General features: G+C 59.9%; 1 protein-coding gene across 1 annotated transcript; it reads right to left on the bottom strand.

The window, feature by feature from the left end:
* Positions 1-73: 73 nt before the first annotated feature.
* TPO (thyroid peroxidase) lies at positions 74-27,344 on the bottom strand. Its single transcript, XM_037048754.1, has 17 exons — positions 27,103-27,344; positions 26,374-26,469; positions 24,727-24,731; positions 24,307-24,382; positions 23,009-23,172; positions 22,195-22,327; positions 18,443-18,572; positions 17,853-18,059; positions 16,502-17,014; positions 10,851-11,103; positions 9,563-9,733; positions 8,717-8,954; positions 8,148-8,356; positions 6,611-6,781; positions 2,544-2,675; positions 1,441-1,540; positions 74-158 (listed from the first exon to the last, which is right to left on the bottom strand). The coding sequence occupies exons 1-17, from the start codon at positions 27,111-27,113 to the stop codon at positions 74-76; spliced, it is 2,694 nt and encodes an 897-aa protein (XP_036904649.1). The 5' UTR covers positions 27,114-27,344.
* Positions 27,345-27,968: the final 624 nt, after the last annotated feature.

Here is a 27,968-nt window from a genome sequence, read left to right as displayed (position 1 = left end):
GGCTGACGCTGCTTCAATAAACAAAGCCTGTTTCCAGATGAGGCGTCTCCCTGCTGTGGTTTGGGACGGAGGTTCAGGACTCCTCTGAGAGCCGAGGGTTGAGGGCCGGGCACTGCTTCCTACTCACAGAGGAGGGTCTGCGACCTGCGGGCCGGGTCCTGAGGGAGAGAAGAGAGCTGAGCACACGACTGACCGGCACTGCATGGGCTCAGTCCCACGGGGCGGCCGCCGCCCACGCTGACTTGCTCTGCACACGGGTGCCTCCCACCACGGGCGCCTCCCACCACGGGCCTCTTTAGCTCTGGGGGCCACAGGGTCAGCCCTTCACTCTCATTTTGGACAGGCCCCAGGTGTCCACAAGTCACTTTTTAATACAACATCATTCAGGGTCTTGCACAGAAGAGTAAAATGGTAAGAAGCAGGTTCAGACTGACTGACCCCCACACGGGTCATAAGTACTGCATTTTTCGTGACAGCCCGCCCCTCTGTCCGCTCCTGGTCCCCTCCCGCCGTCCGCAGCCGCTGCGTGACAGACGCTGAGGCAGGTGCCCCAGGCCCCAGCTGTGAGACCAGTTCGTGTGATGACAGGCTTTTCTGTGTCTTTGGCTGGTGGACCCTGCTCTGTGCACACTTCCTTAGAAGTGGGTTGAAATGGTGACAAAGTCTGGTTCTCTTGCCAACACAGTTTGCGAGAGAAGGAAGCAGGCTGCAGGAAGGTGCCGAGGGTGGAGACCGTGCAGAGCAGGGAAGCACAGAGGGGCCAAGTGTGGTGCCCCTGGGCCTCCACCAACGTGCGCCGTGAGGCTCTGACCGGATGAGAGGACAGCCCACCTGCTCCAGGACCCCCCGAGGGGCAGAGTGAGGGTCCTGGCCTCTCCCTCCTCCCGATGGGGGGGCAGCCACCCCATGTCTCTCCGTGACCGGCAGCGAGAACTCAGAGTCACGACGTGTCCTGGGAACAAGCATGCACACCAGTTAGCAGAGAGCCACGCGTGCCCATCACATGTGTGTCACCGCCGTCACTGAGGCGTCATCCTATCATTTACGCCATTTATGCTGGGATGTGAGGGCCCTCAGTCCTGGGACGCATCACTGTCTGACACAGTTCTTGGCTCAGAGTACGTAGTCAATATAAAAAAGACAGAAACGGTGTTTAGTGATGACACCAGTGGTGTTTACACACATGGAACTGGACATGCAAACCGATGTCAGTTCACAAGTTCTGTCCCATTAGATGCTGACAGTGGTCACTTCAGAGCAGGACTGTGAGTGTGAGTGTGTGGGACTGTGTATACAAGTGAATGAGTGTGAGTGTGTGTGTGTGTGTGTGAGGATGCACATGTAAAAGTGTGCTGACAGTCTACACCGTCCTCAGAGGGGCGGGCCCACCGCCCCCCATGGGCTGGAAGTGAATTCCTGCCACCTGAAGGAGGGACTTACCACCAGCAAATGGCAGTCCAGGTGAGACCTGCCAGGATGCAGACCAGCAGGGCACCCAGCGAGATGGACACCAGAGACGCCTTCGGGAGCCTCCCGGAGTCTGGAGTGAGAGTGTGCGGTGAGAGAGCCCCCTCTCCAGGGCCAAGGACAGTGGCCCGAGTGCCTGAGCCTGTCTGGGTCCCCACCCAGCTGCCGCTGCATCCATGGCAGGACACCAAGGGGCAGGGACCCTCCCAAAGCAGCAACTGCACAGACAAGGTCCCTGAGTGTGAGAGCAAGGAGCAGCCTGCAGGATGGCTAAGACCTCTGTCCTTCCCCAGGTGACATCCCGGCCGTCCCTGCAAGGACAGCAGACATTCTTCCTCCCCACCTGGGGCACTGTGAGCCCTGGTGATAATATCCCAGGGACCCTGGAAGGTGACAGGGGCCGGGGGCAGCATGGCACTCATTCCAGGTCCACTGGGGTCATTGCCAGCCAAGCGGCCAGAGGAAGCCGTGAGAACCACCTTGTGCCTGCTGCGCACCAGACGCTGAGCCCTGTTTGTGGGCCCAGTTCTAGCAAGAACACCCTCCCCCCACCGAGCCCCATCCAAGCTGCTGTTCTTTCCAAGGATGCTCCCGCCCCACCCCGGGCTGGGAAGCCCTGTGGCTGCTGGGCCTAGGGTGAAGCTCAGCTCTGCACGGAGGCCTCTCTCCCAGACAAAGTAGTGTGAACAAAGTCTGTCTGTCTGTCTGTTTTAACTGGTATCTGTACATTGTTTTCCTTTTACAAGACCCAAAAGCCATGTTGCGAATCCTACCTCTGTGACTGAGAGGCCGTGTGACCCTGAGCAAGTCACTTAACTCTCTCTTCCCTGCACGGGATTCAGCATTGTGCCGAGCCCACCGCAGGCGAGGCAGAGCCCAGAACAGTGCCCAGCACAGAGGGTCTCTCAGCAGCTCTGTGTCTGTGGCCCAGTTGCATCTCACCTAGTGACCGGTGGCCTCCTGCTCCGTCCCCGCACTGGAGACTGCAGCAGAGTGGACAGGCACATGTTGCCAGCCCCTGCAGAACTCGAAGGCTGACCCTCCCTCCCGGCCGGGGCACACGGGTGTGGTCTCACCGACGCAGGTCCTTCCGTCGTCCCCCAGCACGTGTGGGTCCGTGCACTCGCAGCGGAAGCTGCCCTTGGTGTTCCGGCACCGGGCTGGCGTGTGGCAGGGGGGCTCCGTGCCGGCTCCGCACTCGTCAACGTCTGCACACACCACACAGGGGCCGGGACATCTGAGGGACCCACCACGCCCCACCCTCCACTGCAGCCGTGGTGGCCCCTCCCCACGGAGCCTGGCTGCCCTGCTCTGTCCCCACCCAGGAGGAAGAGGACTGTCCCCTCCCTGTTGAGAATCTGAGCGTCCCCAAGGACCCTCCTGCTGACTCAGACCCTCCAAGGAGCACTGGTCTCCAGCCCCTGGGGATCAGCGGCAGCCACGCCCCCATCCGACCACCCTGGCCGGGCCCCTCTCCAGCCGTTCCTCTGGCACGGGAGCCCCCCAGCCCCACTCTTCCCAGCCACACACGGTGTCTCCGTGGGCTGTGGGGGCTCTGAGGACATGGGGTGGGGTCAGGATGCCCCCACCGGGCAGGGAGTAGGGCCCAGTGGCTCTCAAGATGCCGCTGCTTCTGGTGATGACCCAGAGCTGAGGATACTGGCCACAGAGCCGGCACCGATGAGCCTGTGATGGGCGTCAGCACCCCGCAGCCCCAGCTCAGAGGGGAGTGGTCTCCCCACACAGATGCTGCCGAGAAGCATTTCATTCACAGGGAACAGAGAGGCCCCCACTGCGCCCACTGTGTGGACGAGGGAGGTCCCCTGGGGGTGGGAACAGCTGGGCTTATCACCAAGCGTGAAAATGAAAGTTGCTGCCACCCAGGGGACATGGGACACTGGGCACAGGGTGGGCAGTGCTGCTGTGGGACAGTGCTGTCCAGGCCCAGTCCCCCACCCCTGCCAGGCCCCTGCATACAGAAGTCCCTGTGGTGGCTGGGACAGGTGCCACAGGCAGAATCCTTCTGTCCCATTCTGAGGGCCAGAGGTGCAGCTGCATCTCTCCTGTGCCCTGTCCCCTCCGCATGCCTTCTCTCTAACTCTGTGGCACCAGCAAAGACCCCTTTTCCGTAGAAGGTCACATCCTCTGGTACCAGGGCCAGGGCTTCAACACGCAAGACCCTTAGGGTGACACCCTGTTTCACTCTGGCTGGGGTCAGGCCCTTCTGATCAGAAGCCCACGTCAGGGTCGGCAAAAGGTGGGCTCTTTCCCCAGCGGTGACAGCCAGGAGCCTGTGGCAGGCCCACCCTGGGGACACGGCGCTCCTTACAGAGCAGGAGAAGTGGCCTGAGGCCTGCGTGTCCTTGAAGCCTGAGGCCTGCCCTCTGGCACCGCCCAGGTTTCTGCTCTCCGGTGTCCGGGCCCCCAGCCGCACGCGCTCGCGCCTGCAGAGTCCCGGCCTAGCGCACTGTGCTGACTGCAGATCTCTGCCCGAGTGGGCATTCGCCCGTGTTCACCCGCCACGCCGCCCCTCGGCAGCAGGTGGACCAGAGAGCTGCAGACACAGTTCTTTCTCTCCAACTCGAAATCGCAGCTCGGGAGCTCTGCGAGGACACTGGCCGGGACCTTTCGCTGGCTTCTCCTCCCCAGCAGGTTCTCCTGGGGCCGAGCAGGGAGAGTGGGGGAGACAGTGGCACCTGTCACCTGATGTCAAGTACTCAGTGAGCTGCCCTCTCCTCTCTGCGCTGGGCCCCTGGCGGCTCTGCTGCTCCGGCTGAGAGCCCACGGGTCATCCACGTTCACATGGGTCCCTCCCGGTCATGTGCTGCTTAAGTCCCTTTTCCCTGTGATTCTTGACTTAGGAACCTCTTGTGTAGGCACGGACCGCTCACGAATACTTGTGTGTGGATGAGGTCACTTGCACCACGGGGTGCTCCCCACTGAGCTGGGATTTGTTTAGTTTTAAGATATTACGTCTGCACCCTGGCTGGTGTAGCTCAGTGGATTGAGCGCGGGCCTGCGAACCACACGATCACAGTTCGATTCCCAGTCAGAGCACATGCCTGGGTTGCAGGCCAGTTCACGACAGGGGACGCACAAGAGGCAACCATACATTGATATTTGTCTCCCTCTCTCCTTCCCTTCTCCTCTAAAGATAAATAAAATTTAAAAAAAGATATTACGTCTTACTATTAAACCTAATAAGATGAGACACAGTTATATGCACTAGGAGATCAGTGCCCTCCCCTTTCTCCTCCTGTCCCACCAAGCCAGGGGACCAAGAAGAGCAAGCTCGTGCCCGCACGGGGGTTGTGCCAACATGTGACAGATGAACGGTTTCCACAAACCTGCCCTCGGTTCTCACACTGCACATCGCCCTGTGGTGAGTTTCCACTTTGTCCAGGGACTCGCCCTCGGTGTAAAAACTAACAGTGCGGACAGGCAGACGGACGCAAGAGCAGCTGGCTCCACTGACGTGTTCATCACATCAGGTGTGGAGGGCGTGTCCTGTTCTTTGCACTGTGTGCGTGAGGAACTTAAAGTGACAACGAGGCAAACTGATCACTCCCTCCTCGCACACTTGAAACCTGGAGGCTAGGGGCCTGGGGGACCAGTGAGGGGAGGCTTCCCACAGTCTGGCTGGGTCCCAGTGGAGATGCAGGTCCTGACTGGAGCTCCAGAGCCTGGACTGTTTGTCCCACTCAGACCCTCGTGCCCCCGGCTGTCCTCCGTCACCCCTGATGTCGCCATGGAGCCAGCCCTGCTTCTTCGCTGTTCCGTCCTTTCTCTCGGGTTGAAGGCAGTGAGCGGGGCTGCCGGAGACGCCCAGCCCGGCACAGGCAGCCAGCACCACAGCTCCTTCGTCTCCTGTCTGAGCCCCAGAGCCCTCGGCCAGCGTGACCTCTCAGGGCAAACATTCGAGACCTCCGAAATCCAAACAGACGCTGCTGCTGGGGTGCAGCACGCACGACGCGGAACCTGCAGCCTCCCACATGTCACGTGTGCACTCTGGGCACAAGCGTGTTCCGTGGGCACCACCGCCCCTGCACTGCCGCCTCCAGAACCCTCTCCTCTCCCCTGGCAGCGACGCTACAAAACTGAAAACCTCAGGCCCCAGCTCGTTTTCCTTTCTGCTCCATCTCTGCTCGCAGACCAGCTCGCTTCCTGCCTGGGTCCTTCTCCCTCCCCGCCAAGGCCACGCGGGACACAGCCTGGGACAGGAAGCCATCCACGCAGTCCTGGAGCCCGCTCCCTGAGAAACGCGCTTGCTACCAGCCAGTCTCCTGTCAAAGGACTGCAAGGAACCTGAGCAAACATGTCACCCACACCCGTGGCACTCAGGCCCGGCTTCCCACGCCCCTCACTGCCCGCGGAACCAGGCTGCACATGGAGGCTGGGTTGAGGGCATTTCTCAGTGAGTCGGCACCAGCTGCTCTCACACGGAGTCCCCAAGCATGGAGGGACCCATCTTTCCCCAACGTCCAGAGGAGCACTGTCTTCTGCTGCCCCTCGGCAGGGGCGACTCCGGCACCAGGCCTTCACATGCAGATCTGAGTGGGGTCTCTCCCCCACCTGGCCCCCCACCTGGCTCCCACACCTAGTTCCTCACCTGGCTCTCCAACCAGCCCACACAGCCGAGAGAAGCCAGAAGGGGCATCTCAGGGAGCTTCTCGTGGGGCGGCCCGTTTCCCACCGCAAGCCCACCCGTGGCGGTCAGGAAGGCTGGGATCAGAGCCCCTTGTACCAGGGACGGGCACAGGCCCGGAGACAAGCTCACCCTCGGTTGGGTTGCTCCTGTTCCACCAGTTCTTTCCATGGAAACATCTGCTTCATTTCTTTGGAGAACTTGGCTCTAGAAGTTGTTCCCAGCAAAGTTCCCACAATCGACTAACTGCTTGTCTCCATGTGCACCTGCGTCACCCTGCCAGGCCTGTTTGATGGGACTGTCTTGATGTTCCACCGCCCAGAACGGTGCCCACTGGGGGCATGGCCAGCGGAGGGGAAAAAAGCCCGACGTCCCAGAACACCTGGGAGACGACTGTGCTTGGAAGACCCTTCCGGCAAGTGACACTTATTTTTAACTTGTGTTTGGAAAATGCAGACTGGAGTCAGTCATGAAAAGACCCCCCGTGAAGCGACTGACCTGTGCAAACTGGGGGCTGGGAGTCCCAGCCTTGGGGGGTGCATGTGAGCTGCTCTTGGCCATGGAGCTCGAACCCGTGCCGGCAGGAGTACACCAGCACGCGCCGCCCAGCCTCGCTGCAGAGCACAAAGTCCCCGTTCTCCACGCTCCCAGGGATGCGGCAGGCGTCCCCTGGGCGGGGTAGAGAGGTGGACGCAGTCACGCACAGCCTGTCCCCTGTGCTACTGCCCCCCTCTGGGTCACAGGGATCTCATGCTGCACACGGACAGAGCAGTGTCCCTCCTCCCGCCGTCCCGCGCCAGCCCGCGGGACCCCAGGGCTCCCGTTCCTCTCCTGTTCACCCGTGAGTCCCCTCTGGCCAGGCCCCCCCGCCAGGCCACAGACCACTCTTTCCAAGGCCACAGTCGGTCCCAGCCCATCTCGTCCCAGCTGTCACAGCAGCGGGAGGCCGCTGCCTCCTTGGGGCCCTGTCTGCAGCCTACGTCCCCAGAAGCCCCTCCCACCCCGGCATCCCAGCACTGGCCCCTGCTCAGCGGTGCGTCCCCCGCCTTGTACCTGGGCAAGTCTCACAGAGGGGACCTTTCCTTCCCAGACGCACGTACCCTGGGTGTTCTCTGGTCTCTCCCCATTAAACGCAATCTGATCTCTACAGATGGTCTTTGCGTGAAAACCCCAAATTTATACTTTCTTCCTGGGTTTCCCGTCTCCTGTACCCAACTGCCTTCCACTCACCTGCACCTCACGCTCTGGGAGGCAGCCCACACTGACCTGTCCTCACAGAGCTGCCTGCCCCGTCCGGGACACCCCTCCCGGAGCACACCAGCCCCAGTGGGGCAGGGACACACCAGTTTCCACGGGCCTCTGCCCGCCCGCCCACAGCAAACCCGAAAGACACTGGGGCGGCTCTGCTGTCGGCACAGGCCGGTCCTCCGACCCTCCGACCCTCCGACCGCCCCACCTGGGGGCTGAGCCACCTTCCTCTCCTCCGGGGATGCCACCACAGCTCCCCGGGATCTTCCTGCGTTCACCCCGCCCCGCGCACCTCAGGGGCTGTCCTGTTCAGAATGACAGGCAGGTGTCTCATGGGGCTCAAGAGACCTGGCAGGACTTGGCTGCGTCACTTCTCCGGTCTCGTCTCCCACTCCCCACCTCCTTCTCCCGGCCCTGGGCCCACCTGTAGGGATCCGTGAGCCCCAGGTGCGGTGCGGCCTCCCGGGCAGCTCTTCCCATGGATGGGGAATGTGCTGCCTCTGGTGGGGTCTCTGTTCTCCTGTCCGTCCCCACCCCACCCCTGCCACCTCTGCGTCTAACCGTTCACTTAGCACCAGCACAGCCTCACAGGGCAGTGTCTTCTTTCAGGGAGGGGCCCAGCTGGGGACAAGTCCTCCTCACTGCGGGGACAGAGCCGAGGACGCGGGCTCGGCCTCCCTGTTACCTTCCCCAAATGGGCCACCTCGAACCTTCCCCCTTGGAGTGGCCTGGCGTCTGCTGTGGGCCCTGCGTAGTCAGTGTGAGGTGGCAGGAGGCTGGCAGTCACCTGGGGGAGCTGCCTCCCGCCACTCGTCCAGGTTCAGGCCGGGGATGTCCTCACAGGACTCGAAGTCCTGGGGGAACCGCGCCACGCGGAAGGCGTTGGCGGGCACGCGGGCGAGGCCGGAGTTGTCGCAGATGACCCTGGACAGCGAGTGCTTCTGCAGCTCCCGCCGCTGCACCTCAGTGAACACGCCGCCGTGCTCCCACCAAAACCTGTGCCGGGGAGAGCGCGCACACAGGTGACGAGGAACCGCCGCTGGACCTGGGCCCCCACACCAGAAGCCCACGAGGCTGTGAGGACGCGGTTTCGAGTGCGACAGTAACTTTTGACTATCCAACCTGCTGCCCCTTGGAAATCAATGGTGGGCGTGTACGGGGCGGGGGATGCCAAGGTGCCCTCAGCAGAGGACACAAACGTCTGTAAACTATTGGGCATGGGCACAGCGACACCAGAGAAGAAAGGGCTGGTGCGCGGGGTTGCTGAAGAGAAGCAGGACTCCCCAGGCCCGCTGACTTCAACTGAGCCGCCTGCTTCTGCTGGGGCCACCAGTGAGGCTGCTGCCCGGTACCCACCGGTCCCCGTCCCGCAGGGCCTTCATCTGCCTCCCGATGATGCACGCGAACAGGGGGCCGGTCCGTGCGCCCGGCAGGGCATCCTCCACCAAGCCGCCCAGCCAGACGTCCACGTTGTCAGGGTGCTGGTACAAGGCCAGGATCCGGTCGGCCACGCCCCCGTCGGCCACGGCGCTGCTCAGGCTGGCCCGGGAGCGCAGCGGGGGCAAGCCACAGAACTCCCTCCAGGCGTTGTAACCTGCAAGGACAGCTGCGCTCTTCCTGGGTCTGCATCCCCCAAACCCCTCAGACACTCTGTCTGGGCCTCAGCCTCCTGTCCACACTGTCCAGCCACAGGGGAGAGCGCAGCACTGCTCTGTCGTGTGGACGTGCTGGAACACTCCAGACTTCGGGGACTGACCATGGCATAATTGCAAACAAGCCATGTGGGTCAGCGGGTGGGCTCACTGCACTTACAGGGAGGTCGACCAGACAGCTGAACTCTAGGGGCCCGTGGGGGCATGGCCATGGTGGGCAGGGGGTCAGGATTGGCCCGTGGGGATGGTGTGGAGGGGGGCTTGGGAAGGGAGTCCTCAGCCATACCCACGGCCAGGAGATGGGGCCAGCTGCCTAGGGGTGGCCAGAGGCCTCTGGGAGCCGCCATAGTCTGAGGACCTGGCCTCTTAGGCGGACGGAATGGAGGGCCTGCAAAGCCCATTTCCGGGAAGTTGACACAAGACTTGCAGAAACATTTCATGTCAGATCAGACTCTGTGAGAGCAGGCCTCTCCCTGGGTGGCTCTCCAGGGCCAGGAGTGGGACCGGGAGCAGGACCGGGCTGGCAAGGGGGCCTGGTCGGGGTGCTGACCTGGCAGGCCGTGGTCCCGGCCCCGCTGCAGGTTCAGCGATGCCAGGTCGAAGGTGCCCTCGCTGGACAGCACAAACAGCCTTTCGGTCAGCTCCTCGTTCATCAGCTGGGCTGGCACCTGCAACTTGGCAGGCTGGACGAGGAGCCCCCGCAGCAGGGGGTCCACACCGCCTGGAAGACACCGGGGAAGGTGACCGGGCTCCTCCCAGCTCCGCAGGGATGGCACTGGTCCTGACAGGCGTCTGTCCTGAGCCCACGGTTCACCGTGTGCGGCTCTGAAGCCTTCCCACCCTCTCAGGGTGCGATCTGCCTGGACCAAGGGGACCGACCGCGGGTGTGGGGAGGGCAGGCCTTAGGACCGAGGGGACCCAGACAGGAGCCCTGCAGGTGCTCAAGTTTTTGTCTTGTTTTTCTGCAGTGAAAACACTGCAACCAGCCGAAGCGTCTGCTGATCCCTAAGGTTGGTGGCAGAGGGGACTGAGGGTGTCCAGGCAGCGTGTTCCCTTCCCCTCCAACGTGTCAGCCGTCCCCACGGGACCCTGCAGGAAGCGGGTTAGAGCCCCGGCGAGCACCACTCGGCTGCATCCCCTTCACTTGCAGCCTTTGGGGCCACAGCCCAGGCAGGAAATCACGCTGCACCTGGGCCTGGGCGGTGGGTGGCCTGACGGCCCCGGCGGAGCCCTGGCCTCTCCCACAAGGTATGTGTGAATGTTTCCATGGGGACAAAGCAAGTATGGTGACTTCTCCTCTGCCCCCCACAGCTGTATGGCACCAAGCCTTTGGAGACAGGATAGAAGCTTCTGGACAGAGAACATGGAAGAGAGAAAGGAGGAGTAGGGCAGCGGGGGTGTGGAGATAACCCTTCAAACACGTCGCCCGGAACTGAAACGGTTTTCCAAACAAGTCACTCCTGAATGTAGTCACTCAGAAGCCACATGGCGTGAACTTGGCCGCCAGACAGATGAAGGGGCTGATGGTGAAATGGCACCATTTACCGTGTACGGTGCTGGGTCCGACTTCTGCTGCGGATTTCGAGACAGTGGGTGGGGAGCTACCCTGGGCCTGGATACTTTCACCTGTGAGTCCGAAGAACTCAGAGACTGGAGCGGAGTGTTTCTGACGAACAGCTTTGCCTTTAAAAGCTCTGAGCACATGTATTTTCTCCGCAAACACCGATGACCAGGCGGCACGCAGCCAGCGCCACGGTGAGCGGTGGGTCCCTCCGGGGGCTCTGAGGGGATGGGTCTGGGGAGAGGGGCTGGCGGGGGTGGGGCGGGGGCGCACACACCTTCCTTGAGGAGCCTCCAGGGGCTGAAGAAGGCGTCTCGAAGCAGCAGCCGGGGCAGCTGCTCCTGGAAGCGGGCGTCTAGCCGTCGCACCAGCGGGTGGACCATGGCGTGGCCGAAACGGAAGGCGGCCGTGGAGAACACGTTGGACACGGTGGGGTCCACGGTGGGGTCGTAGCCCTCGTAGCGGCCCACGTGCTGCTCAAAGGCCTCGGGGCCCAGGATCTTGGGGACGTAGTCCCGCAAGGTGATGATCTGCGAGAAAGTGGTCACGGCAGCCTCTGAGTCAGGGGCAAAGGCCGCAGGGCCACATGTCCCCGGGGCTCAGAGGGGGCCCGGGAGGGCCCGAGCCTCCCAGGTGAGGGCGCCAGTGAGCAGGCCAGCAGCACCAGTAGTTCCAGACAGAGCCTCAAAGCTCCGCACTGATGGGTAGACAGGCATGTCCGTGTCAGAGACGTGCCCCCCACACCCTCCAAGGTGGGCCAGGTTGGGGGGCTACCGCCGCTGGGCTCCTCACACACACGCGGCAGAATTTCCACCCGAACCATCTTCTCCTCGCACCCACACTGCACCTGTGAGCACAGCACCAGCCCCCGAACCCACAGCAATGTTGGAATCCAGCTGCCGGGGGGAGCCAGCCCCGGAGGCTCAGAGCCAGTGTGGACTCTGCTCCAGCCCCATGGCCATGTGGCGGCCTTTGCCATCCCCCCCAAGCCTGTCTGCTGAGCTTCAAAGGCTTCTCACACGGAGTTTCTGTGAGCATAAAAAACACACATGGTCCATAGTGTCACGTCTGGGTGTAAGATGCAGCAGACGCACCGTGTTGTACTGTGTTCTGTGCACACCCATGTTCCATGTGCATTGTACACAGGATCATCATGCCCATTATTTATACACCATGGCATGTATAGTGCACGTCTTCATTTTCCCCTCAGAGATTTGGGGGGGAAGTGCTCGTTGGACACGGCGAAGTACGGCGCCTCTTAAACAGGAGAAGGGGGCAGTGCGGACATCTCCGTCTCCCCGAGCCTGAAGGGAACGAGATGTTCCTCACGGGTGGGGCCCAGTCTCCGCACACAGCCTCCTGCTGCCACAGAGGCCTCAAACTGAGCTTCTTTTTTTTAAAATATATTTTATTGATTATACCATTACAATTGTTCTATTCCCCCCCTTCATTCCCCTCCACCCGCACACTCCCTCCCCCACTATTCTCCCCCCCTTAGTTTATAACCACGTGTCTCAATTTCTTTAGATTCTATATTTCCCCCACTATTCTTGCCCTCCCCCCTATCTATTTTCTACCTACCATCTATGCTATTTTCTGTACCTTCTCTCCCTTTCCCCTCCTCCCACTCCCCTGTTGCTAACCCTCCATGTGTTCTTCATTTCTATGGTTCCACTCCTGATCTAGCTGTCCTCTAGGTTTGCTTTTGTTTTAGGTGTGGTTGTTAATAACTATGAGTTTGCTGTCCTTTCACTGTTCATATTTTTCATCTTCTTTTTCGTAGATAAGTCCCTTTAGCATTTCATATAATAAGGGCTTGGTGATGATGAACTCCTCCAACTTGACCTTATCTGAGAAGCACTTTATCTGTCCTTCCATTCTAAATGAAAGTTTTGCTGGATAAAGAAATCTTGGCTGTAGGTTTTTGGATTTCATGACTTGGAATACTTCTTTCCAGCCCCTTCTTGCCTGGAAGGTCTCTTTTGAGAAATCCGCTGACAGTCTGATGGGTACTCCTTTGTAGGTGACTGTCCCCTTATCCCTTGCTGCTTCTAGGATTCTCTCCTTCATTTTGGTCTTGGCTAATGTAATTACGATGTGCCTTGGTGTGTTCCTTCTTGTGTCCAACTTCTTTGGGACTCTCTGAGCTTCCTGGATTTCCTGGAAGTCTATTTCCTTTGCCAGACTGGGGAAGTTCTCCTTTATTATTTGTTCAAATATGTTTTCCACTCGTGGCTGTTTCTTTCCCCCTTCTGGTACCCCTATCATCCGGATGTTGGAACGTTTAAAGATGTCCTGGAGGTTCCTAAGCCTGTCCTCATTTTTTTGAATTCTCATTTTTTTCATTCCTTTCTGGTGGGATGTTTTGTTCTTCCTTCTGGTCCATTCCATTGATTTGAGTCCCAGTTTCCTTTCCATTGCTATTGGTTTCCTGGACATCTCCCTTCATTTCAATTAGTTTAGCCTTCATATGTTCCTCTAATTTGTGACTGTAATCTACCAATTCTGTGAGCATCCTGATAAATAGTGTTTTGAACAGTGCTTCTGAGAGGCTGGCGATTTCTTGGTCGCTTAGAGTTATTGGCTCTGGGACTTTGAGTTCCTCTTGCGCCATCTTTTGGGCTGTTGGTGCCTGTTAAGTAGCCGGATCGGAGCCCTAGGTTTTCACCAGAGCAGGGCAACTCAGTCGCTGGGTTGTGACGTTGTATGTGGGGGCGGGGTCAAAGAGGGACAATGGCTTCCCTCCGCCGCCTGCTGCCGCGACCCCCACGGGCACCGCAGCCACCACCGTCACCAGGCCCACGTGTCTCGCTCCACTGCACGCGAGTGTGCCACCGCTGTCAGCCCTCCACCTCTGGGTTCGCCCCCTGGGGCCTGCGTGGTCCGTCTCACTGTGTGCGAATGTGCGACCTTGGTCAGTCTGCCCCGCACCCCGACTGATTCCAGGCTGCCTACGTGCCTGGGTCGGGGGATCTGTCCTGCCCAACCCAGCTCCGCTGCTGGCTCTGCCTCTCTTACCGTCCCATTGAACGGTTCGTAGCTGTCGGACTTCCGTATAATTCCGTTTTCTGGTCTTTGGGTGTGTCCTAGTTCTCCAAAACTTTTGTTGTATTCAAACTTGGTTGTGAGAGAAGGCACAGTGTTTCCACCTATGCCTCCATCTTGGCGGAAGTTCAAACTGAGCTTCTTTGTCCTTTTCTTCCTATTTACTTATGTGTTTATTTTCCTGGGAAGTCAGGAGTTCCGTTTACAAGGCTGACTCCAGAGCACAGCTGGTTCCTCAGATGACGGCCGTGGGGCGGGAGGTGGCCCAGGCTGGCTGCCCGCAGGGAAGACTCCCTGATGGGCACAAATGGGTCCCCCACGGTTAAACTTCATCCAGTGAGGAGTGATTCTGCCACGGACCACAAGGGTCTCACATCTCAGCTCATCCGTTCAGGGGGGCCAGCTGCCAACCTTCTAGACCACCTAAAACACAGCAAGTGCTGTGCTTGCCCACCTGACGTGCACCCTCCCAAATGGCGAAGCCCATTTTCTGTGTCCCTGGGCATACGGAGGGAGCATGGCTGCCATCCCGGCTGGTGGGAGGACCCACTGCAGGGCTCGCTGTGCGGTGTCTTTTCTGAGACCCGCAGACACAGAACTTGGGCCACATCTGGGGTCTCCAAGCTGACACACGAGGAGCACCTTTTTCCCCAATCTGCATTTGGGGCGGTCACAACTTCACCACGCAGCGTTGGCCCCTCAACCTCAGGAGCAATTTCAGGGCCACACACGTGTCCAGGGGCTTCAGGTGAGTAGGGCCCTCCCCCAGCCCATGGTGGCAGCAACACTCCGCTGACTTCCTTCTCCGGAGTCTTCTCCCCCAGCAGAAGGGACACGAGAGGCCCAGGTCCAAGCTGTGTCAAAGATGCCGCCTCCCTTTCCTGCGCCTGAACTCTGGCCTGCAATCTGGGAGGCCAGCAGTGCATGGCAGCCACCGCTGTTGCAGGCTGGCATGGCGCCTCTCAGCCCCACAGTGGCTGCCTACACGAAGCAGAGTCCTCTGAACCGGCACCCGTCTCTGTGTATCTGTGTGCTCCACACGCTGCCTCCTCGCCTCACCCGACAGGCCCCTCTCCCTGCCTGAGCTGAGATGCGGCAGCCAACGAGGGGGCTCCAGGCCTGCGACGTTCCTGCGGCATTAACGCTGGGGCTGCACCAGCCGCTCTCGGGAGTGACCTTGGCGACTCTTCTAAAGCCCTCCTGCTGGGTCCTCCTTGGTCAAGGGTGCCAGGACCATCAGGTCCCACCTCTCCCCCCGTCTCCTCTCTCTGGGTGTCCCCTTGGGGCTCCGCCTCCCCAGGATGCTGCTCCGTCCGGCCATCTCACGTGACCTCCTGGTTCCTCCGGGTCCCTCGGTCACTGCTGGGCTCGGCATCCGGATGTCTGTGCCCTTTGTGACCCGAGCCGGGGGACGGGCATCGTCGGTGCTGGCAGGAGGGCTGAACTGTAGGCAGGACATGGCAGGAGGCTGGGCAACTGCCCCAGGGACTGCGAACAGGACAGGATTCAGGATCCGCAGCTGCCGCCAGGCCTCTCCCCAACAGACAACAGATGGACAGACGGAGAGGAGGACTCCAGTAGGCTCGAGGGGCCGCACAGTGTAGGTCTGACCAGAGACTTGATCTCTGCTTACAGTGGGGCCAGGTCGACACTCCTGGTCAAGTTATACAGCCGTCGTCCAATAGGGCTCAGACCCCGCTCAGATTCCTGTGTTTCCTTCCAGCTCTCCACTTCCCGGTTCGCCCATCCTCCTCTGTCCAGCAGGGTCAGAGGTCAGTGGGGGCAGCACCCCGTGTTCACACAGCCTCGGGGCCTGCGTCAGGTTCCCATGGCTGGTCCAGCCTGTGGGCCACACCAACCACATATGGACCCACACACACCCCACATGCACACCAATGCACAACGCACACTGCATGCTACACTCACTCACTCACACACACCCCAGAACCCGCACAGCACACTCACTCACCACGCATCTCTGGGGTGAGGGAAATTTCTGGGGTGTCTCAAACCAAGTCGCAGCAGGTGAGGGTGTGAAGAACAGATAAGCTCCTCCCTTCCCTGCAACAGGATTCACCTCTGGCCACCTTGAGACTTCATCTGTGACCCTCTGGTTCACATAAAAATTCTCATAAACGAGGAAAGCACTGAGATTCTTGTTTAACCTCCTGGTTCACAAATCTGTTTTTCTTTTCATTGTCTCAACTGTCTTCAAACACAGAAACCCCAGAATCACTGGTGGGCAGGCAGCTCAAGGGGTGGCTGGGGAAGTCAAGTGAGTTAAAACCCGAAAGCACTGGCAGTGCGGTGGCCACCAGGAGCGCAGGGGACGGACGGAGCCTGTCACTGCTGTGAGCAGCTGGGGCTGCTGTCCTTCTCTGCCACATCATCGCGGCCAGCCCCAGGGCGGACTAGATTCCAGACCAGGAACCCGGACCAAGTGCGGGATGAACCTCAGTGCGGGCGCCAGTGGCGAATCAGTGCACCTGCCCAGGGAGCCTGCAGAGACTCAGCTGCCCGATCAGGATGCCGGGGGTAACTGAGCACCAATCAGGACACCTAGGATGACGCTGCGCACCAATCAGGATGCCTAGGGTGACTCTGAGCACCAATCAATCAGGACGACCGCGGTGACTGCCCACCAATCAGGACGCCTGGGGTGCTCTGAACTCCAATCAGGATGCCTAGGATGACTTTGAACACCAATCAGGACGACCACGGTGACTGCCCACCAATGAGGACGCCTGGGGTGAGTGCTCACCAATCAGGACGCCTATGGTGACTGCCCACCAATGAGGACGCCTCGGGTGAGTGCCCACCAATCAGGACGCCCGCGGTGAGCCGCTGCGCCCCCTGAGGACTCCAGGAGGGCTCGCTACGCACCTGGTGCAGAGCGCCCACGACCTTGCGCGCCTCCTGGTAGGTGGTGTCGGCGCTCCAGTGCGGGTTGAGCGCCTTGAGCGCCGCGGCCAGGCGGTTGTGCTCGCGCAGCCACAGCGTGTGCAGGGCCGTCAGGGAGAGGACCTCGCTGGCACGGCTGTCCCCGGCCAGGAAGCAGGGGGCAGGGCCCTGGGCACCGGGCTCCGGGGCGCAGGCCCGGGGTGCGCGCGGCGGGGCGAAGGGTAGGTAGGCACGGCCGGCGTCCCGGTGGCGCGTGTTCACCCGCAGCAGCCCCTCCGCGCTGGTCCAGTTCCGCAGCTGCTTCTCCAGGGCGGCGGAGCTGCCGTACACGGTGGACGCGTCCAGGAAGGAGGTCAGCGCGTTCATCTGCTGTCGCGGGTTCGCCGCGGACAGGTTGCCGAACAAGGCGCCCTGGGCTCCGGTGCCGCAGGCGGCGGACGACCGGTAGAAGGGCAGGCAGGTGGTGCCGGAGGTCCCGGAGGCGTTGGCAGGCAGCTGCCGGAAAGGGGGCCCGTCACCTTGGGTTCTCGGCACCCTCTGTAGACACCAGGGCCCCCACCAGGGCGCCCCGGTCCTCGGTTCAGGCCCGCCCTCCCCGGACGCCCTCCGGGGTCAGCGGCCTGCTCACCCCCCACTTCCCCGTGTTTCCGCTTGGGAGAGTGTGTTCGGTGCCTTCCCGCTTGGACCCTCTCCCGCACGTGCCTGCGTCCCAGCTGCCGGCTGTCATGTTGCACCCCAACCCCGGGAGAGGACAGCGGCCCACCGCTCTTTGCTCGCAGGCAGCAGATGCCCCGTCAGGGTTCGGAGGTGTTTCCTGGAGGGGAGTAACCGAACACCCTGCCTGTATGTGCCTGTCTTTGGGCGTAAGAGGGAAATTCGAACGCTGTGACCCTCGCATGGCACCGGCTGGGTGCCCGGCAGTCCCCTCCAGGTGCCTCTGCGGCGTGTGCCCAATGTGTTCTCAGCAGCGGTGTCTGCAAATGCGCGTCAACAACGAAGTCGAGAACCATGGAAACGCTCGTCAGAGAGCAAGCGGCCACGGAAGCCACAACGCGCGCACACTGGGACGCTGAGACGGCACAGGCCAGTCCACTCCCAGCTGAATGATGGAGACTGAGGTGTGGGAATTGCTGCTGAGTGGCCCGGGCTGAGGGCCGTCCGTGGGTGGGACACGCGGGTGGAATACAGACAGCACGTAAACATCACACACAGATAAGCACAGACCCGTCCTCTTCAGCTGCTCCCCCCTGGGGACAGGACAAACGTCTCTCGGTCCTTTTTAAACGGTATCTATCGGCCCCGTGGCAGAAGTAGACCCGGGCACCGGCGGTACCTGGATGGGGAAACACGGGCTCCGGTTCTCGCAGGTGCGCTGGCAGTCGGCTCCTCCCCCGAATGCAGCTCTGCTGGTGCTCTGCGGTGTGAACGCGATGTCGTGGTCGATATACTGCCCCCATGCCACCAGCAGGTCCGAATATTGGTCATCCTCGGTCACAGCCTCATTGGGAACTTGGATGACCTGCCTGGTCACTTCCCAGACCTGGGCGTGACAGATGGGGTTTGGGTTTTGCAGGTCATTTGCTGGGGAGCAGAGGGGCCATCGTCCCCTCCTCCTGAATGAGTCCCTTTACTAACAAGTGTCTGAGTGAGTCCGTCCTCTACCTGTGAGTACAAAGGCTTCTGCAGCACGGGGTGGGGACAGCTGGAGGGACTGCCGCACGGCCCACTCAGGAGCTGGGACTTGGATCTTTGCAGCCCCAGCTCCTCAGCTGCGAGGTTAGCTGTGACCCCCACTTGCAGAGGGTGAGGGGGGCAGGAACCACACCAGTGCCTGCAGAAGCCTGCTGCACCCACCTGGAGATCAGGGAAAGGTCAACAGGACCTGATGGTAATACAGGTAATGCAGCATTCTGGGGTACCCACCGGTGGCAGGGGCACCCCGTTGTATAAGAAGTGGGGGTTCCAACCTCGGGGCTCACTGATGCCATCTTCGTAGGCGGGTGGCAGCCACCTGGCCAGGGCCGTGTTGGAGGCACCCCACCTGGGATGGTCCCTGGAACAAAGTGTGCACAGTGAGCATGGGGAGGAGGAGGGAGGGAGCACGTCTCCTACAGGAGCCTGTCCTCCGGGAAGACGGTCGGCCAGCTTCCCTGGGCCCTTGGCCTGACACAGGCCTGCAGCTGGGCGCTCACTCCCATGGTGCCCAGCAGAACAGCTTCCCAGGCACCTACTATTGGGGACCCTCTCCAGAGCCCCACACCCCAGATGCGCCCTTTCCTCAGCCCTGGTTTGCTTCCTGCCTTCTCCTTCCGACAGCCCTTCTGGTCAGGCACGCCCCTCATGCTGTGGCCAGGCAGGGGCCCCTCCCTGCAGGACAGAGACTTGGGGGCGGCGGGGTGCTCCCAGCAAAGACACAGTTTGGAAAGTTCTGGTTTCACGTCCCTTATTCCAGCGCCCTACCTGTCTCGCCTTTTCGTGCCGTTTGTATTGAAGTCCAGCATGGAGACACTGCTGAGACGTTCTGAATTCAGGCGTGAGGTTTTTTCAAGGGGGCATGTGTTAGTGCAGTTGTTTGGATTAAAAATAAGCTTTCTCTGAGAGAAGTAAGCCGTGGTTGGCTGATGGATTGGACAGTTAGTTAAAAGGGAACGTTTGCCCCATTTTGACAGAAAGATACAACGCATGAGGAGGTGGTGCTGGGTTAATAGTATCTGAGCTGACAAACTGCGCGGAGTGCTGGAGCTGAGGAAGGCGCCTCCCAGTGACAGGCACAGGCATGACAGCCGGTGGCCTTACCGGCCTGGAGAACTAGCAGGAATGGAGAAAAGAGCAACGGAAGGTGACTGATCCGTGTGGGAATCAGGTGCTCCCCATTTTTACTGAAAACGGAATTGAAGGACGACCAACTGAGTCGCCTGCTGACAGATCCTCACAGCGACTTTGGTGACCGCTCTTTATGGGTTCCTCTCTTCTGTCTCCGAAGGCAGGAGAGGGCCAGGCCGCGTCACTGGGCTGGGGCTTCTGTTCCAGCACCCAGTGGCAGGTCCCTGCGCCATGGGCTCAGTCTCATCTCCTGCCATCCCCCTTGCAGTACAAGCCAGCGCCTCTGAGCAGCTCTGCAGAGCAGCAGGTGCCCCCAGAGGGTCTCAGGTGACTGCTGAGCACCACTGACAGTGGGCAGAGCTGCCCCAGGGGAGCCAGGGGCTGATGGACACAGGCCACCAGCTCAGCAGTAAGCTAATCTCAGTGGAAACTCACATCTGCGTTTAAGAGTTAAAAACACTAATACATTTGTGCCAGTCGGCTCGGTGGTGACCTGCCGACAACTGTACAAAACCTCAGTGTCGAAGCGAAGAACACCAGGGCCCTCTGCTCCCCGACACGTTTTTGACTTTTGAATTTCAGCTCGTGAAATACAACATAGAAATACAACATACCAAATACATGAACATGGCAACATATGTGAGGAAACACGTGATAATGTGATATTTGTAGAAGGACCCACGTCTGCAGGGCAGGTGCAGACGGAAAGGAAGTGGCAGACCAGACACTTCTGGTCGGAAACATCACGGGAAAATGAGAGGAATAGGATGAGAATGTCAGCTCAGAGAGCACAAAAAGCATGCTTGGCTCTCTTTGAAAGGGGTTTTTTGGTGCAGAACTGTGTGGCTGGCCCACCCCTCGGCGTTTGTCCCTGAACCTGTGCAGGCAGAGCCACAGTCTTTGCGAGAAGCAGGGGAGGCTGCCCCTGGGCCCTGGGGCCTGGGGCCTGTCGGGGCTGCCTGGCCGAGCCGTGTGAGTCGGGACGGAGTGGGCCGGACGCTGAATCCCTCACACCCCTGCCGCACAGACGCTGAGAACACCCAGGGGCTTCGGAGTGTCTGGAAATACGAGTGTTTAAACGCCAGTTGGTGTGCGTTGACACAGATGTACCCTCACTGTCACAAACACATGTGGCCATTCCTGCACCAGTATGACAGCCATCAGCGTGCGGCCTGGATGTGGAAGGGCCCTCGGACGCCCGATAGCCTCATCTAAGCTGGGCTCGAGGAGGCCGAGGCGGCACAGGGACAGGCCGGTTCAGTCTGGGCTGCGGCCACAGACTGAGCAGGTGGCACGGCTGTCCCACCGTAGGTCTCATGACACAAGGCTCCTGACATGAGAGAAAGGGGACTTGACTGTTCCTGCTGCTCCCATCACTGCTGCGGGGTGCAGGGACACTCAGGAGTGGCCCACGGTGGTCAGTGGGGACAGTCTGTCGGTCACCCCTCACTGGGCCCCAGCACATCCGTGCGGCCCAGCAGCAAGCATGTGGGCAGACAGACGGCCTCTCTACACCGCACCATCGGCATGGGAAGATGGGGCACTGGGACACTGAGCTCAGCCCGTCACAGCCAGCTCGACTCTGCCGGACCTCGACCAAGTGCTGCTCCAAGGGACCTGCCGTTTCACTCAAAAGTAACGAGGTGGTCATTTAACTGCGGAGGCAGCAGTGTTTGCAGACAGACTTGCCCATTTTGCTGCAGCAGCCGAGAGCCGTGTCCCCTCCTGCTCCCCTCTTGGCAAGTGCTGTGTCGCTGCGTGGTGGCTCTGTGCCTTCTCTCGCCCGGGAAGCCTGCCGAGGCGCTGCACCCCCGAATCTCAGACAAAATACCACTGGGTTTCTACAGGGACCGGAAAGTAGGAGCACACACAGGAACAAACAAAACAAAGAGACGAGGCCCAGCTCGCGATCCGGCAGCACACGGTACAGCCTTGCTCCAAGCGGTTTCCGTTTAAATGCAGATATTTCCAGAACGGAGATGGTCGTGCTAAGAAGTTTAATTCCCAGAATGCCCACAGCCTCTCCTGTGCTGGACGGTGTCATGGATTCAGTCAAAATGCAGATGAGAAAAAAGGGGTGCGACTTCAAGGCAAATACACACGAAAACGGAATCGTCTGGTCGGTCACCAGGTGAGTGTGCACACACCCGCAGTGCATTTCCGTGACAGTCCGACATTTAATGTGGATTTTGACAACTTCTGGGCAAATAAAGGATTACGTGCCAAATTATGTATACACAGAAAACTATATCCCAAACCCAGGTAGAGCTGGGGGTCTTTCCCGTAATTTGAATGCTTGCATGAAATTTTGGTTTCAGGGTTTACCATTTTCTTTATGAATTCAAGGGTTTGAGGTTGCCCACCACAGGAACTGTGTCTGCCCTGTGTTGCTCTGTGTCTGTCCCTTTCAGCTCCTGGGCTGGGCGGGTCCTCAGGCTGGGAGCCCAGCTGTGCCTGTCAGGAGCCTGGAGGAGCCCACTGTCCCCTCCTGATCCTGGTCTCGGTTCCCCTGCGCAGTCTGCGGGGCCCGCCCAGCGCCCTGAGTCCCACTGACTCTGTCTGTCACGCTGCTTTGCTCTGCTCTGCCCTCTCCCCGTCGCTTGACACTGTGTCGAATTGCTCCAGCGAGTGACTCTCCCCAGCCCCCGTGGGACACGCTGAGCCAGAGGCCCTGCCCCCCACCCCCCCCCTCGGTGCTACGTAGCCAGCAGGCCCTGCAGACAGGTGCCTGGATGGTGCACAGGAGGGTGAGTGGCCAGGACCAGGAGTCAGAGGCCAGGAAAGGCTCACAAACCACCCGGTCACGTGCATGCCCAGCCGGGCGGAGGTGGCCAGGAGGCGGAAGGAAGTACCTGTTGTTGCAGGTGCCCGTGATGAGCCTGTATTTGTCCCCCAGGCAGGAGTCCGGACAGCGGGGGGGCAGCATGTGGGCCAGGCAGCCTGACACATTCGCGATCATGCTCAGCACGTCTGCCGGCAGCGCGTCTGTGGAGACGCTTCGGGGTCAGTGCCCTGCAGGGCCCGGCATCGGCCCAGCGGAGCTGGTGCCCGCCTGGGCCCTGGGCCCCGGGCCCCGGCTCCTGCCCACACTGCCCTCCTATCACCCCAGCCCCATCCCTGCTTCCTTACAGCCCCGGACATGGGCTTTCAAAGTCTGCATCCCTCGTGATCTTTCAGGAAAGCCGTCCTGAGAGCTCTGGGCGGTGCTACTTGTCACCTGGCACAGCCGCATCGGCCACAAGACGTTTTGGACACAGGAGTGCCTGGCACTTACCCCTCCCCCCAGACCCTGCCCTGGCCACAGTCACCAATGGCTGCGTGTCCACCCACCAAACCTGCCTTTTGTTCCCTTGTACCTGGTCTGGATCAGGGCCCCCTGAAAGAGTCTCTTGTTTTTTGGTGGTTTTTTTTTGCCAATTCTATTCCTGTTTATTCAACAAGTTGATTTTGAACTAGTTCTCCAAATCCAATTGGAATAGCAGAGAGTTAATTCTCCAATTAGTTTAAAAAATACTGTGTTTTATCAACTGCTGCTGTCGTCCTGTGAGTGAATGGCAGTCACACCTTCTGGCTGACCTGTGGGAAACGCTCCCAGTGACACCCCGAGCGAGGTCCTGGCCCCCCCACTGCTGCTGCGTGGCGGGCCAGGCCGCCGTCTGCACTCACCCGTCAGGAGTTGTCCCCGTCCCAGGCGAGCCTGCCGCTTCATTGCCCGCACTGAGGTCTCCATGATCTCCGCTGCGCGGGAAACAGCCTGGCTGGTCAGCTCTGGGAGTTTGGAAGCAGACAGGAGCTGAAACGGAGAGATGATCTCCCTTTTCTTGAGGTTTCTGTGGCACAAAGGGCAATATAAAATCTGTTATTCTTTTATGGTGATTCGGTAACTAACCACCAGTCCATGAAGCAGACATTGATGGAGAAGCTACTGGGTGCCAGGCACCCTGGGGAACTCGAAGGCGGAGTTTGTGGGGATCCTCAGCCCGGGATCACTGGACACGAACACAGGTGGTCAGTCGCTGTCCAGTGGCAAAGACAGCAGCCCACAAGCCCCTCTCTGAGCCCATCTGCCACCCCAACCACTGTGTAAGATAAGCCCCCTCCCAAAAGCCCAGCTGGACACTGGGGTGCAGCTGGGGGCCCAGCGCCGACTGAGTGGGGCTGTCATCTCAGGAGGGTCGGTTCTCATGGGCGGAGACCGGACGGCGACAAGACCCCCACCTGCGGGCTGTTTGCCCCCATCTCCTCCCGGCTTTACACAGGGTGCCGGCTGTGAGTTTGTGCCAAATGCCTTTTCCCGAGTGTTAGGACGTAAGTGACGGCGAATTTGCAGTCAGTGTGGACAGGGGGCAGTTTTTCTGGCTGCAACAGCAGACGTTGGGATGAGCCAACTGCCGCCTGGTGCTGTGTGCACCCTGCGCACTCCCAGTTGGTGGACTCCCAGCGCTCCAGGGAGGTGGCACCTGCTGCTCAGCTGCAGGTTTGCTCACGAACCTCTGTGTGCATCTCGCTCTGAGCCCTGAGGGCAGCTGCACTGGTTAAATGAGGGTGCATGTCCCTCATTTAAGGGGCCCGAAGGACAGGTTTACCCCCAGGGCTGACACCAGTCACTGCTGCCCGGGGCCCTTCCTTCCCACGTTGCTGCTGATTCTCGGGAGAGGAGCCCACTCAGCGTCAGCCTCAGGGCTCCCGCCCTCGTCTTCCCAACCCTGGGGGTCAGCCTGGGGGGCATGGGGCTTCACTCTGTTTTGCTACTTAAAGACTTGAACCCTGGCCACCAGTTCTTCCAGCAGCTTCCGCACGGTGGTGGTAAGTGAATTAGCCCACGAGCTCCGAGAAGCGGATGCCCTGGGCCCAGCATTGGGGTGGGGTGGGGGGGTCGTGAAGGTAAAATCGGTAACCGTGAAGACTGCCACAGGACCTGGGGCACCGCATACCGCCCCACCATCCGCCTGGGCACGTGGTACCTTTCCAGGGTGCTGTAGATGGCGCCGTCCACCAGGAGCCGGCTCTCCTCCAGAACTTGAAGCACGGGCGGATCCCCTGCAGAACGAAGGCCACGCTCACAAAGAGACCTGCATGCAGGTCTGGACTTGGCCCAGACTCCAGACACGCGAGCCGTCTGGTGATGAAGGCCCGTGGTTTCCACGATAAACTCCACTCAGGGGCTTTGAGAAGGGCCCCCTGCCAGTGTTTTTCAGACTCGCCAGGGACCTGGGAGGTGGCAGGTCTGCCGCCTCGGAGGGTCCCAGGGCTGTTCTCAGAGCTATGACCGGGCGAGTGGCCCACTGGGGCGGGCAGCCCAGGGTCCAGCGAGGACCCAGCCCTGCTGCCCAGGGCTGCCGGCTCTGCGCATGCACAGGGAGCTGGCTGCTAGTTGGCTGCACCAGGTCTGTGGGCACCAGCGTCCCCACCCGCACTCACACGGAAAGCAAGGGTGTGGCCACTCAAATTCCACCAGCAGGGAAATCCTATGGATACAAATTGGGTCTCAAAGAAAGTTGACCAGTGAGTGGTTATTTTGTTTCAAAGCTTTTGTTGGCTTATTGTCAACCGGAAAAAAACCTTTTATATTACAAATGTAAAACGGAAACACTGAGGTAATTTACAAAGTAAACAAGCGATAAGGCAGCTTCAAACAGCCCAACTAACAATAAGATCAGGAACAACGTGCAGCATCTCTGTTGGACACTGTTCTACATACAGGTCACTGCACATTCATTAAAAGTTCAGGGGAAAAGTCACACCTCTCAGAGGCGGGAAGGACTGGAAAACTGCTTTAGCAATGCTGTAAGCACTGCATTTCCATGCTTTAGAAAACAACTGGATTTCCAAAACTGAACACTGGTGAAGATGTGTTTATTCTGGCGAATCGCTCTCTGCGTGAGGGTTTCTGAAACTCGCTGCGTGACTTCCAGCTTTTGTTAACCGTGGTTCATGCGACCAGGAGCCCCATAAAAAACAGCACAGGGACAAATGAATCAATTCATAAAACGTTTGCAGAACGCTCGTCACATGCCAGGCACTGGAAGGATTTTCTGTGGGGACTGGACCATGTGTTCCTGAGCTGCTACAACACGAGACTCGGTTTCCCGGTTTCCCGTGGTTGGCCAGGCAGTGACCTCGGGCTCCAGTGCAGCACCTGTTGATAATGACGATGTAATGATGTGTGACGAGTCATCACAAGTAATGACTTGTGCGGTTCACGCATGAGCCAAGGGAAGGACCCAAAGTGCCCCAGGTAGCAACTGGCAGGACCCAGCCCCACCTGCTTGGTCCCACCTCGGGGCCCGCCTTGCACATCCTGATTGTGCTAAATGGCACTGCGCTCGCTCAAGGAGCACACCTGTGGGAGCTCCGTGTGAGACCCCGCGGCCCCAGGGCACGGCAAGACTGGGAAACTGGCTCCCAGCGGGAGGCACAACTCGGTTGTCGATGTGGCTGAGCTGCTGCCACCGGGCCCCGGGGGACGGTTAGGAGGCCTGTGGTTCCTGGGGAGAGCTGGTGCCAAGCTGTGTGGACCCCTGAACCCAGAGAGGCTGGACCCGCTCGGGGCAGAGCTAGTGTCCCAGGACCTGGCAGCTGGAGGGAGCCTGCCACACTAGCCCCAGCACTCCGCCGGGTTCAGCCTGTCCCTCTGGGGCTTGGGAAGTTTCTTCTTCCGTGGTCCTCATTGATTTATGTAGCAAACCAAAAGCTGAGTTTAGACGTGATTTTTCTGCATCTGGATAGCTTGCTACACAGTTTGGCCTTGTAACACCACATCTCACAAGATGCATCCCAGAGTTGTTCAGTGAATGGGGGCTTTATGGCAAAGGAACAAACTGCCACTCGGGAATAGAACCTTTTCTTCTCCAAGTGCCTGAGCGGGTGAAACTGACCTGTCCTGTTGTGTTTTCACAGGGAAATCCGCCCTTTCTTAGAAAGAGTTGTATGTTCATCCTTTTCCGGGAAAGCAGAGGACAGAACGAAGGCTCCTACCTGCCTCCCAGAGCCACCTGCGGGCTTTCTGGGCCGGAGGCCACACCCGTCACTTACCCCAAAGGAGGTCCTTGACTCTCAGGAACGGGAAGAAGACTTGGCTGCCGGCCACAACCAGGATGACGCCCAGGACGGCCAGTGCTCGCACCCTGAAGTCGGGGTGAAAGGGGGGATGCGCACTCAGCAAGCGGCAGCAGAACTGCCCCGGAACTGCCCTGGGCGTCTGGCACTTAGAGGTGCAGGCAACCACCCCCAGTCACCCTGCCACGGTGACCACGGTGACGGAGGCCCGGAGGCTGGCATTGGGCTGCGCTAGACCCTGCCCTGCTTTCTGAGCTGGGGAGACTGCCCCCTGGGACCAATATGCCAAGCGGCCTCACACACCCTAATTATTTGAGGATGAATCTGGTAAATTCGGCCACTGCAGTCGGCCAACTAGCTGGGCAACAGCTTGATGCTGTTTCGCGCTGACGTCAAGTGACGTGGTGTCCCTGGGAGGGCGTGCTGGGAACAACACAGATCTGGCCCCCCCAGGACACCAGTGCAGGAAAATGACTCACACCAGGACCTGGGCCTTTGCAGCAGTGGTAAGTGAAAGTCCTGTGTGCACCCCAATTTCTCACAGCGTCCTTTCCCTGCTCATAGCACGACCTCCACCCGAGACAACCACTAGACAAAGCACACGGTTCGAAATCAGCCGTTTCTGCTTCCCAGCTCTGCTTTCCTGACCTCGGCCCGTCGCTGCTTCTGACGGAAGCCGCTGGGTAAGGAGGCGCCTTTACCTGGCAGACATCGCGGCGGAGGTGGTGGACAGTGCCCGTCAGCCAGCCGTGGTCGGAGATTCTCCCCTGTTGGCCTCCCCTGGACCGCGTAACGAGTTCCAAGAGCGAATTTCTCCCAGAAGCGGAAAAGGCACGTTTTATAACCTGGCCGTTTCTCCTCCCCTGAGGCAGGGAGGGGAGTGTGAGGCCCAGGAGCTCCTGCGGCCGGGGCTGCTCTGAACCCTGACCCCTGGGTGTGCTGGGCGCCGTGTGCCCTCCCTATAAGCCGGCTCTGCGCTCTGACACCCACTCAAGTGGCCAAGCTGGAGAGGCTGCATCCCCGTCTCCATGGCGATGAGACATCCAGGGCAGCGTCTGCACCAGGCACCCTGCACTGGGCAGGGACAAGGCTGAGCCTCTGGCCACGCATTGGGAAGAAAGAAAGCGCAGGCGTTGCTGGGAGACCCGCTGAAAATCAGCCCCGACACCTGCACTTTCCTCCTGCTTCTCTGAGCTCAAAACCCACGATGAACGGTGATGGGAGATGTGGCCTGGGCGGTGAGCAGGCAGCGTGTGCGTGGGCCATGTGTCACAGAAACGCACCCCGAACCCTGTACAGCTTCGTCGACCAGACTCCCCAGGGCAGATTCAATAGAACAGGATTTGCCTTCTGGAGGTCGACCCGCTGAGTCGGGGCTTGGGGACGGGAGGCCCCTGCATTGTCGGGCCCTCATCCTGTCTCGGGAGGCAGGTTGGCTCTTCTTCAGGTGGCTGGCGGTGCTGTTTGCCGAACCTCTCCATCTCCCACGAGATCCCGGGTTTCCTAGCAAGTCATCGTCTTTCTCCTTCCCTCCTTCCAGAGTCACTCACGAGGACGGTGTGTCCTA

Source organism: Sturnira hondurensis, unplaced genomic scaffold (assembly GCF_014824575.4).
Source record: "Sturnira hondurensis isolate 20B ecotype Veracruz unplaced genomic scaffold, ASM1482457v3 Scaffold0006413, whole genome shotgun sequence".
NCBI lineage: Eukaryota > Metazoa > Chordata > Mammalia > Chiroptera > Phyllostomidae > Sturnira > Sturnira hondurensis.
The sequence above is the reverse complement of the archived record's forward strand: the minus strand, read 5'-3'. Positions and strand labels throughout refer to the sequence as shown.

What these genes read in the sequence shown, in the direction of transcription:
- TPO (XM_037048754.1), bottom strand. An exon ending in ACGGGGACAACTCCTGACGG is followed by an intron (nt 22,328 to 23,008) that starts GTGAGTGCAGAC and finishes GCGTCTCCACAG; the next exon opens with ACGCGCTGCCGGCAGACGTG. An exon ending in GCCCGTGTTTCCCCATCCAG is followed by an intron (nt 17,015 to 17,852) that starts GTACCGCCGGTG and finishes CCTTTCCGGCAG; the next exon opens with CTGCCTGCCAACGCCTCCGG.